Here is a 12,436-nt window from a genome sequence, read left to right as displayed (position 1 = left end):
TAAAAGCAACCAGGAGGCACTGTTAAAACAAAGAAACAAAAACTGCTGTCAACAACGGACATTGCAGGGGCACTTTGGCACCCAGTAACTGCGTGAGTTTTGTTGAAATGTGAAGCGGTGAGGAAATCACCAGAAGGTAAAACCGGAATGCCGAATGAACACTGAAGTTCCAACTTCATCCAAGTGGGATCGGGTGGCACGTGGGCCTCAGACAGCCAGTGGCAGAGCAGTGGGCTGGTTACTGCCGATATTTGGCGTTTAAATCCAGCAGTGGAGTTCAACGGGCAAAGCATTCTGCCGTCCTGCTTTGAGGCGAAAGGCGACTCTTTTCGAACGGTTTAAAGTTTCTAATTATTCTCATAACTGCCTGTGTGAGCCGCTCTTGTGACTCGCCTCCCCTCCCTGCTCCCCTCTCCTCGCCTCCCCTGCCCTCCCCTCGCCTCACCGCGTCAATCCCATTTCCTTGCCGGCACTGCCACGCAAAGCACTGAGATCTCAGTCGACATCACGCCGCCTGCTGCAAAATACTCTGGGACTCATAACCCACCACTGCCTTCTCGCCTTATGACAGTCCGCAGCTTTGAGTAAATCTGATTTGTTACACGGATGATGCTGTTAAGCCGGCTGCCCAGCTATTTTACAAGGGAGATCCGTGGTGCATGAGGACAGCAGCAACAATGACATCAACATTGCAGAGAACGAGTACAGGGTCCTTTCGGAACACTGCACAACTTACAAACAAAGGTCTAATGTGAATCGCTCCGCGTTCGCAAATCTGCATCGCAAAGAATGATGATGAGGTTCACCGCAGGCCCAGACCTTTCATGAGCAACAAAAGAGAACACTGAGGGATGGTTAGATGACCGAGCGGTAGCGCGGTCGCCGCTTGTTAAAGAGGTTTTTGGTTCAAGCTCGGCGGCTGCCCTGGTTAACAGTGCAGGAGCATGAACCAAAAGCCCTTCTTGTCTGGTTCTCCGTGGACGTTACGGTTATGACGTTACTCGAAAAGAGTCGGTGAAGTGCGTCGGCGTCACTGTCCAAATTTGCCAAATTTTCTTACTCACGATTGACCTAAATTGGCAAAACCACACGGCAACATCGCCCGCCTCCTGTGAATCTACCGGCGACGATACCCGCCCCGTAAACCACAGCGCCTCCCTTCCTTATAGGCTCGCGCTGGAAGAACGGTGCCAACGCCAGACGCACCGATGAATTGAGTTGCCGAAAGGAGATGAGGCTTTGCCCACCGGCTCCCCACCACTCACCTCGGCCGCCATGAAGGAGAAGGTGTGCATGCCCTGCGACTGCCCCACGACCACGCACACCAGCATGAGCGCCAGGCACAGCAGCTTCATGACGAGCAGCAGGGACAGCACGCGCACGTGGCTGCCCATGGGCGTCGTGGGCGAGAAGGAGAGCTGTGGCGGTGCACGGCGAGGGCGCAGCATTAGGAGACTTGCGTGGTCACTCGTGGGTAACCAGCGCAGGCCAGAGGCTTTTAGCTCGGCCATCGAACAGAGACAGTCACCGCATCGTGCACTTTCAGATACGCTGGAACTACATGCACTTTAAAATCTAGATTGAAAACTAATTTCTTTAAGAACTACTACTTTTGGTGTTTAGTTTGTTCTTCCTCTGCACCTCCGATTAGCACGGTTGCCTATGTACGGTGGGAAAGAAGTTCAACATTCATACACGCATACAACCGTGAACCCTGCGGGTTCTGTCACTGCACCGACAAAGCGTCTGAAGCGCCAATGCTTTCTTATGGTTGTCTAAACACTTCACTCAATTTTCACGAGATAAAAAGGCGAGAGAAGAGAATACCGATTCACACGTATCCAACTGAATTTCAGTGGGCTAATCGTGCTAATCACACCTGCGTTTATCACGGTTGGCTACGTACAGTGCAAAGGAAGTTCAACATAGGTACATATATACTGTACAAAACGTGCTTGTATATACTCCGTATGCACGATGATAATAACACCGTACAATAAAAATAATAAAGCATCACAAACCAATTGGGTGAGAACTGGTGTTTCCGCAACAAGGTAATACTTAGATATTCCCTACGATATAAGAGCAATACCAATAGCATTGCGCATTTTGCTAAATATTGTTGTGTCGTTTAAACTCTGTACCGGTTTCAACCTTCTGGAGTTCACTCGCTTCAACAATTCCTGCTTCACGATACTGGCCTGCAAAGCCAACCATAGCCCAACGGGATCAAAAAAGTTGTGTTCCACTTCCATGTGCAGACACAGACCGGAAATCTTCCTTACGCAAGCTTTTGCTACTTCCTTCGTAGGAAGAGAGGACTCACGTATTCAAACCGATCCTTGCAGAGCTGCACCATCAGGTGCATGAAGGCCAGCACGGAGAACCAGATGCACCATAGCACCACCTCGTCCACGGACTGCACGTTGAGCACCCCGAAGATGAAGATGAACTTGTAGAAGACGAAGTTCCAGAACTTGTCCTTGAGGTGCTGCGACGCAAACCGCAATGATGACTCTACGACTTTAAAATTAATCCATTGAAGCGACATTTGAAGCCAGTTGCACAACACAAAAGCAATAGCTCTCATTGGGAGACCATGTGCCCAGCGTGGGAGTAGTACTCATTTCACTATGAAACCTGTAATCTAATTAACCAATTTTAAAACTCAATCATGATAACGTTCTTGTGGTTAGAGCGCGCAAATGTAAATGCGTCGTACACCCACCTCCACCGGACACATCCAATTAGCAAGGTTGTCACGTGAATAAAACGCTCCAATGTATTACTACCTCGGTGTTGGAGAGTAAACCCACGACAATTACGGATTGCAATCAGCATCATCAGGCTTGTGATCCCAATGGTCTAGCAGGCACTGTGTGGTGGAAATGTGCACCCCCTTACACGAACATTTCAACACAAAGAGTGAACTAAACGTTCGACTGCTTTGGTCGACGACTCGGGGAACGAACTCGATAAAATCCACAGACTAAGACTTGACAAAAAATTATCCAGGTTGTCGTTGACTAGATGTAGACGATGACTACAATAAACAATTCTAATTAATCTAGCATGGCTCAAGACAACAGGTTGAGGCACACCAGCCTATAATTTAGTGAACGAGATGTTTCCACTACAGTAATGGGGATCGTAGTTTCCATTCCTTAAAATGTCTCGTTTATTAAAATGTACGCAGTTTTCTGTCCACCAACTTGAAGCTTTTACTAAAAATTCCGCTGGCCAAAGCTTTATTTTGCTAAAAAGACTTTTCACGTTTCTGGAATCTCCTTGCTGCTCATCTACAGATTGATTCCCTTCCTTACTCCCCCTGCTGACTTCCCTGTACCTAACATGTCTGCTGCTTCTTGCTCCAACATGTTTGCACTGTAGTTCATCTATACACGTGTGTTTATTGTCATGGCTAGACCAAGGTATAGAGCTTACTTCCTTAACTTATTCTGGTGCCTCTTGCTCATATTATATTTGCATTAACTTAATTACAGTCATTCTGTTTGTCCAGTTGACTAAGGCAGTCAGCAATGTTGTCCACTGTTAGTGATTCAATGTTGGTGTTCGGGTCATGCACTCTGTCACCCCCAAAAACAAATGTATCAGTTCAACCAATCAGTCAATCTTTCTAAACACATACTATAGACAAAAACTATACTTGGTCTGCCTCTGTGTATTGTCGTCTCTAACAGCGTTGCTCAATTTTCGCAGTCTATCTCTCTTTGTTCCAAACTCGTTCATTTCGCCTCATCAGTCCGCGCTTTGGTGATTGCTGCACAGCAGTCAAAGTCACCGTCACGCTTGGTCATTTTTGGCAACTCATCATCGTCATGCATGTACGTGTGCTGGACTTCTTTGGTACCGTACGTAGCCAACCATGCGAGGCGGAGGGGCGGGGGGAAGAACAAACCAAACACAAAAAGCAGTTCTAAATAAATTCCTGGATGACACCCACATCGCAAACTCAAACTACCACCGAAAGTGTGGCCACCCCAACCGCGATGCGGGCGGTACACACAGGGGTGCCTGCACTCGTCCGAACCTCTCCGCTGTATTTTTAGCTTTGCCTTCCTGCGAAGGAGATGCGCAGCAGCTACGCCTGCGGTTACCCGTCGGTGTATTTATACGTGCGCTCACGTGGACTACGTGTGGCACCGGCGCTCGGCTCGCGAGCAATTCGTGCCGAGCCAGATCCCAAAAAGACCCACGCAAGACGTCATCCGGAAATTTGCATAGGATCATTCAAGCAACCACCATCTCAAAATGCTGAACGTTATGAATCCCTTTGAGAATTGAAAGTTTGGTGGTAAACCAGCCCTCTTGTTAAGGCTTTCAAACGTATTTCTAGTCTTGTTATCTGGCCTGTTTCACCAGGGAAGCCTCACAGAGTCTCAAGACTCTTATTTCAGGAGGGTCGTGCCAAGATTGAGCAGTAGGGGGCAAAGTGCAGTAAGGGGCAAAAAGTTGCTGTCATGAATACTTGCAGGTAACTTATAATCAACATTGGCAAGTTTGGCCAATAGCAGCTACATTAGACTTTTTTTTTTGCTATGAGCGAAAACAGCAGACCCTGGAGAAACCCCAAGCAGAACAGGGGGAGAACATACAAACTCTACACAGAAAGGCACCCGGGTCAGGAATCGAACACAAGAACTTCTTGCTTCGAGGCGCGAGTGTTCCCACTGTGCCACCACCCTGCCACCCTAACAGCGTTTTCGCCTTCTCAGCCAGCAGTCCCGCTAATCGTGGGTTTGGACTGCTCAACACTTTTATCCTGTGCCTCTTCTCCAACCGCATCCACGTCCTCAAATATCATTCCACAGCATCCTACCACCCTCCGTCTCCCTCCACTCTTTCTGCCCTGTACTGCTGGAATCTTTATAGTTTCCCAACTAAAGGCTGAAAAAGCATGAATCCATTAGCTCTCTCCGTCTGTCCATCCCTCCGTCCGTCCGTAACGGGAGGGCACTAGAACTCTTGTAAACTTTATTCGTTATGAACAATGCTTTAATATAAAGTTGTGTCACTATGAAGGATTCAGTTCGATTCTATTTAGGATTTATGAAGCGCCCTTTTCAGGGCGCTTTATTGAAAATCGGTCAGAATCATCAAAGTGTTGCCCAGAGTGGAGAGACACAAACCAGAGGTGAAAAAAAGGCTGCACTATTTTCAAGTCAGCAAATATGCATTTACCCTTTGCAACTACCCATCAGCTTCTTTATTGCCAAATGGATACTTCCAGACATGAACGAATGTTGCACGCCTTACATGATTCACGTGACAGACAGGCAATCATAATCATCATCTTCAATACACACACAATTTGCAATTAACACGTCTCCAGTTCAATTTCATACAAGCTATATATACACACGTATGAAGTGTATCAAAAAAACTGTCCACCCTGCTCCCCGAGGGCCCCCACCCCTGATGGGTTGTGGCTCTAAGCTTAGCTCTATGGTGTAACATTTCAGTGCAACTTCCACCACCTTGCCTTAGCCAATAATTTTAAATATACTAAAAGTAATCATGTACAGCCCCCTTTGTCAATTTACTGCTAGATGAAGGCCTGTCCACACTGTGATTAGTCAAGGGGATTGTTTGACTATACTTCACTAAACTATTTTTTTATTTTACTAGGTAAGACCCACTGAGCTATACAGCTCTTTTTCAGAAGTGACCTGGCCACAAATGATCGCTCAACAAAGTTTCTTATTATCACGTGGAAATGTATAGCAGCCAAATACTAAATGTGGAGGGAAAACCCGGAGGACCTCGAGAAAAATCCAAGCGACGATGGGAAGAACATGCAAACTACAAATATACAGCAGGCATCAGGGTTGGGATTTGAATCCACAACCTTCCGTATACCAGACGAGGTAGTTAACATCTCGCCACCGTGGCGATAGGTGTGAGACATGTGGAGACTTACGCTTAAAATGTTTTCTATATAACGTCTCACTAATATTTTAGAGGGCTTTCGATAAATGAATCACTCTGTGTTATTTGTTAAATGCTGATACGGCAAGTATTATCTTATTGTAGGCCAAACAGTGGACAAACATTTGCGTACAGATCCAAATCCCACTGTTTGGAGAAATTTAACCATGTGGCCCTTTCTTGTTCCGCTGATAGGACGAGCAAAGTTCACGTAAACTGTGTTGATGCCCCACCACGGTACAAATCAACCGCATCAGCATTCCTGGCATGAGAGATTCCCTCTGCAGTGGCATTCCCTTGAGGCAGTGACTTTTAACTCCAGCCCTTAGAGCCCCTCTGCGTGCCACAGTGCCGCTTTCGATTCACCCACCAATCGGGAACGGTGAATATCGGGCCGGCACCATGAACTGATGGCTGTTAATAGCGGCCTGGTGGCTCAGGAAGCTAATACAGTGTCAGCGACAGACACCGAGCCAGAACTGCAGACAGCAAATGCAGGTTTCAGCCTCACGTTCGAATGCGGGTTTCAGTTGCACTTGATTGGACCGGGTTCTCAAGTGTAGCGGAGTTAATGGTCACAGTCCAGTCACCGAGTGCGTATAACAACACGTCGCTCTAAATTTGAGTTTGCGCTCAATTATAAAAAAATATCCCTGTCATGCGACTATGGCAGAACAGCTAGGAAAGTGCTGCCCCTTATTATCTGTATCAGAGGTCACTTGAAGGGATCTCAGAGGTAGCTCCTGTGGTATTCGCTTCCGTGGGCTGTTCCCTAACACTGAGCGGCACACCAAGCCAGCACCTATGGCACACAGGATTCAAATTCGGTCTCCAACCACGTGCGATTAAAGCGGGTTTGGAATTGTATCAAGTTGATGGTCTCATTTCACCGATGACTGCGTCGTATGACGAACCATGAACCAAACCCTAATTTTCCCATTTGCCTTCGAGTTTACGGATCGCGGATTTGCCGATTGTGGCTATTTTCAAAAACGTTACCCCCGCAATGGGAAAGGTTTTGGTGCAAACTAAAATTATATGGTTGTTTTTTGTATGTGCTTATCGATGACGCTAATAAAACGAATGAACTCTTGTAGTAAAAGGGAGCTTTTATGACTTAAGATCCCTCTGAGATGCAGCAAAGTCCCTTCCATTTCTTTGATCCTGTAACCAATTATGTAGCTAACTGATCACTCCATCAATTATAAGTTCAATTTCTCGACTAATCCACCCTCGATCCTTTAAGGGAGAGTTTTATTTTTCTCACCTGCCTCTCGCTCACTCGCAGCGAGCCAAACACCAAGTACTGCATCCCCTTGGCGATGAGAATGAGCAGGCAGCAGGCGGTATTCACCAGGATCTGAGGCACACGATGGAACAGCAAAAGCGCACACGCACGCAAACAAATTAAGCCGCAGTTAAACTCAGCACTTAACAACCTTCAAAGACAAACAGCCAGGGCAGCCACGGGGGTCAACCCATTCAAAGCTGTGAAGATTAATCGCAGCAACCACCTAGACATTAGTTATACAACACAACAAGAAACCTGAAACACTTACAATGTGAAAATCTACTCCAAAGCACTTGGCATAATAAACAAATCAGGAATTTCACTCGCGTGTGAGGATTAATCGCAGCGACCACCTAGACATTAGTTATACAACACAACAAGAAACCTGAAACACTTACAATGTGAAAATCTACTCCAAAGCACTTGGCATAATAAACAAATCAGGAATTTCACTCGTGTGTGTGAAGGTAATGGTGCAGTCCCTGCTATTTATTGCTCATGCCACTGCTGATGGCAGGGCATATACGGGGGGGGAACTCTAGACAGCCCCTCTAGAGACTATTTTGGCCTATTCTTCCATGTCAGCCAGATGTTTTGGAACAGGTGAATGTACCCACACTTTTGCCCACCACACACAGCCTGCCGATCAACTAACTGCGGTGTACCCATGTATACTTGCCGAATGGATGGACGTGTTTGGGATTTAATAAATTTGAACCATTATTTTGACTGCCACACCGGGATAATGAACCGAAGCGGCCACCTCTGGATTGGCGACCTCTAGAAGTCCGGTGTGGTTAACCATTGCACAACACCGACGGCACCCATAGCAGCAGTCGGACGTGCAAGACAGCTGGGACCCGTGCCGGTTCATGTCAACTTGGCCCGGCTCTCAACAATGTAGACCGGCCAAGGTTTTTAGTCATCTGGGAGGAAACCATAACCACTGAGAGCTTACCACGTCGTTCATACCAGGGGAAAGCAAAGTATGCTTTTAATCCTATCCCCTGCTGCACGTGAAGTGGAGAGACTGGAGAATGAGAAAATGAGAAGAGCCTGCGTGGTGGGTTGAATGTGAGCTTTTTTTTCCAAGTTAGTGCAAATCGCCAAAGCAAAAATCAATCAGGTCTCAGACAAAATTGTGCAGAGCACATAAACATAATACAATAAAACACAGAGTTTACTTAGGGAACCCCAGTATTTTCCCAAACGCCATCATCTGTATTACATTACGCAATTCACAGAATGCTAAAGGAAAACCAAGAGAATGGCAATTCAAGGACAGGCTGCATTCCATTAACATATCACACTGTAGTTAAACACATGCACATATATATTTTGTTATTTTGTTGTTTCTCTTCAACGTGACTTTACCGAAAAAACTAAGAATATACATGCACATCTGTTGCGTTATTACAATTAATGTTCTTCTGATGATTACGTATCAACTCAAATTTTCCAATGTGTGGTGGTCATTTACGAGTTGTGGTTTATAGAAACCAAAGGGGCAGGTCCCCTTTCAAAATGAGCAACATTATCGGCTTATACTGAAAGTAGTCAGGCCAAGTGTGTGAAATAATTCTATAAACTTCAATGTGCAAATCAATGAGCTCATTATTTTAAGCAGACTCCCGTGAATGCGTGTGCGATAAGCAAGCAACCACCGACATTGCATCAGCTTACAATTTCAGAGTGCCAGTGGGGGCTACTGTTTGTGTGCCTTTGGGTTGCACCGCGTGTCGTTCGGCACGTTGTCAGACGTTTCGCTCCACGTGCTGTGAGCTTCTAAAGGAAATTCATTTAGATCCTGGAGCCGCTGCCCCCGCTACTGGTGGCCAACTCTTTTGGCTGTGATTCTAGCAAGATTTTGCGGGAACAGTCGTCTTGTCTTTTTGTAAACGAGAATCGAACAGGCCGTGGGGCGTCGTATTGACCGACGCCTGTACGAGTGGGCCACGGACGTTGTTGTACCTTAACTTTGAAACCAAAGGACAACTCAATCGTGTTTCGGACAGCCCCTAGACATGTGTACTGCAGAACTTCTCTCGCACCGTACGTAGCAAACCGTAGTATTCGGAGGTGCGGGAGGACATGCAGGCTTACGTTGTATAACGCGCTCACCCAAAGTGCAACATGTAAGATAGGCGATTGTGTATTGAAGGCATATGGTGGTAGTGGTGAAGTGCATAGGGGTCCAACCAATGGTGCATGATGATGGGCTGGCCGTAACTTTAACATATTTTCGTCTATATTAACAACGCTTCAAACCCGTGTCGCAGTTTGGATCACAATCAAAATACTGTTTATCGAGGACTAAACAATCTACGAGATTTGCGTTTTGTAAAGGACAATAAGGTGCTATAAACCACGCAAGTGCGCGTATTCTTCAACGCTTTTCTTCTGGAGTCTGAAGTAATTAGCGATTAAGAACGGAAGCCATCGCAGCGGCCGGGCACGAAGCTTCGGCGAGGCCACGGTGCTCGGATAGCGGCTCTGCCGGGGAAGGCAAGCCACGGCCGGCAGGGCGAAGACACCCAAGGGCGGGGTTCCCCCATCACGTTTTATTTTGTCTCCACGTTTCAGGCAACCCTGTGATCGATTGATATTAATTTCATTGGAGAAAGTTCCTAATAGTAACAACTTTATACTTACGTTTAATTCAAGCTGGATAGTGTTTTACGAGAGTTAATCTTTATAGGCCGCGATGAGACAACGGGACTCGGATGGTGGCTCCACCCAGAAGGGTGCGCCTCAGCCGGCGGGTCCAGCACGCCGTGGTGGGTCTCTTTAGCCCTGGTACGAGTATCCCAAGTTTTACACAACCCTTTGACAGATTTGGACAGTTTGCTGTCAGGTATATTTGTAATAGTAGTACAACATCTATATTAAAATTTCCTTCATATTGGACCATCTTTAGGAGAGTTATCGTAACCTCACTCAAAACACCCGGTGATCGGACAGACCGATGGGCGGACAGCGCTTACCCATTAACGTATTAAACCTGATCTAAAACACAGTGATAATAGTAACACAACAACAACAAACCCAACACAACAACAACAGCAGCAATCAATAACAAGCACAGTGCCGTAACAGGGTACTCACCCAGACGCTCCACACGTCGCTGATCATGGACAAGGCCACAACCCCCGCAAACCCGGACACCTCTTCTGCTCCACCGTGAACATCGCCGGCATCGCCAATAACATCACCATCACCACCACCACCGGCATCGCCAACAACGACACTGACGCCTGCCTGCTGCTGCTGCTGCTCGCCCGGCTGGCCGAGCCCGTGGTCGAGGTGCCTGCGGGCCCGCGAGTAGGCCGACAGCAGCCCGACGGACAGGAGGCCCACGCTGGTGGCCACGTACGTCTGCAGCGTGGGCAGCGGCAGCCGCTCCATGATCGCGATCGGCATCGCGAGCTCGACGACAAAACCAAGCCACCGACCAACGAGGGCGTTCAACAAGAAGCCATGAACGAGACGAGAGAAGCGGCCAGGCGAGCGGGCGGACTGCCTCCCGACCTGCCTGAATCACCCCCTTCCCACACCTCCTATGTACGCCGAGCAAGACGCGGGCTTAACATTCGCCCAACAACCCCTCACTCTCTCTCTGCTTTAATCCGTCTTGTACGCCAGAAACAAACAAAAATATCCTCTCGTGCCCGCTCTTCCAACCGCGCAGGTTGAAGCCTCAATTCCTATCCGCGAACGTCCTCCACTTTGCTCGCTCTGCTGCTAAGAGTACGACGCGACTCACGGCCGTGGCCCTGCTACGGTAGTGTCACAGTTCCGAATCGTCGTCGCCTCTTGCTGTCTGGACGACTGCAAACGACTTCGCTGCGAGAAGGAGGAGTGGGTGTGGGAGATGTGGACTGGGAAGGCGACACACACACAGGCACACACAGAGACACAGGAACACACAGAGACACAGGGACACACAGAGACACGCAGACACGCGCAGTTCTTTGCGTGTTGCGAGTGCGGGGAGGGAGGGAGGGGGAGCCGCCTCTTGCTGGCGTGGGCGTGGTGAGTGTGGTGAGTGTGTCAGTGTGGTGAGTGTGGTGAGTGTGTCAGTGTGGTGAGTGTGTCAGTGTGGTGAGTGTGTCAGTGTGGTGAGTGTGGTGAGTGTGTCAGTGTGGTGAGTGTGTCAGTGTGGTGAGTGTGTCAGTGTGGTGAGTGTGTCAGTGTGGTGAGTGTGTCAGTGTGGTGAGTGTGTCAGTGTGGTGAGTGTGGTGAGTGTGTCAGTGTGGTGAGTGTGTCAGTGTGGTGAGTGTGTCAGTGTGGTGAGTGTGGTGAGTGTGTCAGTGTGGTGAGTGTGTCAGTGTGGTGAGTGTGTCAGTGTGGTGAGTGTGTCAGTGTGGTGAGTGTGGTGAGTGTGTCAGTGTGGTGAGTGTGTCAGTGTGGTGAGTGTGTCAGTGTGGTGAGTGTGGTGAGTGTGTCAGTGTGGTGAGTGTGTCAGTGTGGTGAGTGTGTCAGTGTGGTGAGTGTGGTGAGTGTGTCAGTGTGGTGAGTGTGTCAGTGTGGTGAGTGTGTCAGTGTGGTGAGTGTGGTGAGTGTGTCAGTGTGGTGAGTGTGTCAGTGTGGTGAGTGTGTCAGTGTGGTGAGTGTGTCAGTGTGGTGAGTGTGGTGAGTGTGTCAGTGTGGTGAGTGTGTCAGTGTGGTGAGTGTGGTGAGTGTGTCAGTGTGGTGAGTGTGTCAGTGTGGTGAGTGTGTCAGTGTGGTGAGTGTGTCAGTGTGTCAGTGTGGTGAGTGTGTCAGTGTGGTGAGTGTGTCAGTGTGGTGAGTGTGGTGAGTGTGTCAGTGTGGTGAGTGTGTCAGTGTGGTGAGTGTGGTGAGTGTGTCAGTGTGGTGAGTGTGTCAGTGTGGTGAGTGTGTCAGTGTGGTGAGTGTGTCAGTGTGGTGAGTGTGGTGAGTGTGTCAGTGTGGTGAGTGTGTCAGTGTGGTGAGTGTGGTGAGTGTGTCAGTGTGGTGAGTGTGTCAGTGTGGTGAGTGTGTCAGTGTGGTGAGTGTGTCAGTGTGGTGAGTGTGGTGAGTGTGTCAGTGTGGTGAGTGTGTCAGTGTGGTGAGTGTGGTGAGTGTGTCAGTGTGGTGAGTGTGTCAGTGTGGTGAGTGTGTCAGTGTGGTGAGTGTGGTGAGTGTGTCAGTGTGGTGAGTGTGTCAGTGTGGTGAGTGTGGTGAGTGTGTCAGTGT

The 12,436-nt window shown here is 48.3% G+C and overlaps 1 protein-coding gene across 1 annotated transcript in view; it reads right to left on the bottom strand.

The window, feature by feature from the left end:
* The window catches only part of AMFR (autocrine motility factor receptor), a 28,073-nt gene extending 16,823 nt beyond the window's left edge, over nucleotides 1-11,250 (bottom strand). Inside the window, exons 1-5 of the mRNA XM_032974524.2 lie at nucleotides 10,346-11,250; nucleotides 7,217-7,309; nucleotides 2,327-2,491; nucleotides 1,266-1,418; nucleotides 1-19 (exon numbers count right to left, since the gene is read on the bottom strand). The exon at nucleotides 1-19 is cut by the window's left edge and continues 22 nt beyond it. Coding sequence (XP_032830415.2) covers nucleotides 1-19; nucleotides 1,266-1,418; nucleotides 2,327-2,491; nucleotides 7,217-7,309; nucleotides 10,346-10,660 — 745 coding nt within the window. The 5' untranslated portion in view covers nucleotides 10,661-11,250. The remainder of the gene's footprint in view (nucleotides 20-1,265; nucleotides 1,419-2,326; nucleotides 2,492-7,216; nucleotides 7,310-10,345) is intronic.
* Between the last annotated feature and the right edge of the window lie 1,186 nt (nucleotides 11,251-12,436).

This window comes from Petromyzon marinus, chromosome 54 (genome assembly GCF_048934315.1).
Source record: "Petromyzon marinus isolate PM22_M1 ecotype Great Lakes invasive population chromosome 54, UKy_Petmar_22M1.pri1.0, whole genome shotgun sequence".
NCBI classification, from domain to species: domain Eukaryota; kingdom Metazoa; phylum Chordata; class Hyperoartia; order Petromyzontiformes; family Petromyzontidae; genus Petromyzon; species Petromyzon marinus.
Note: the sequence above shows the minus strand (reverse complement) of the source record. Positions and strands in the feature narration are given on the sequence as shown.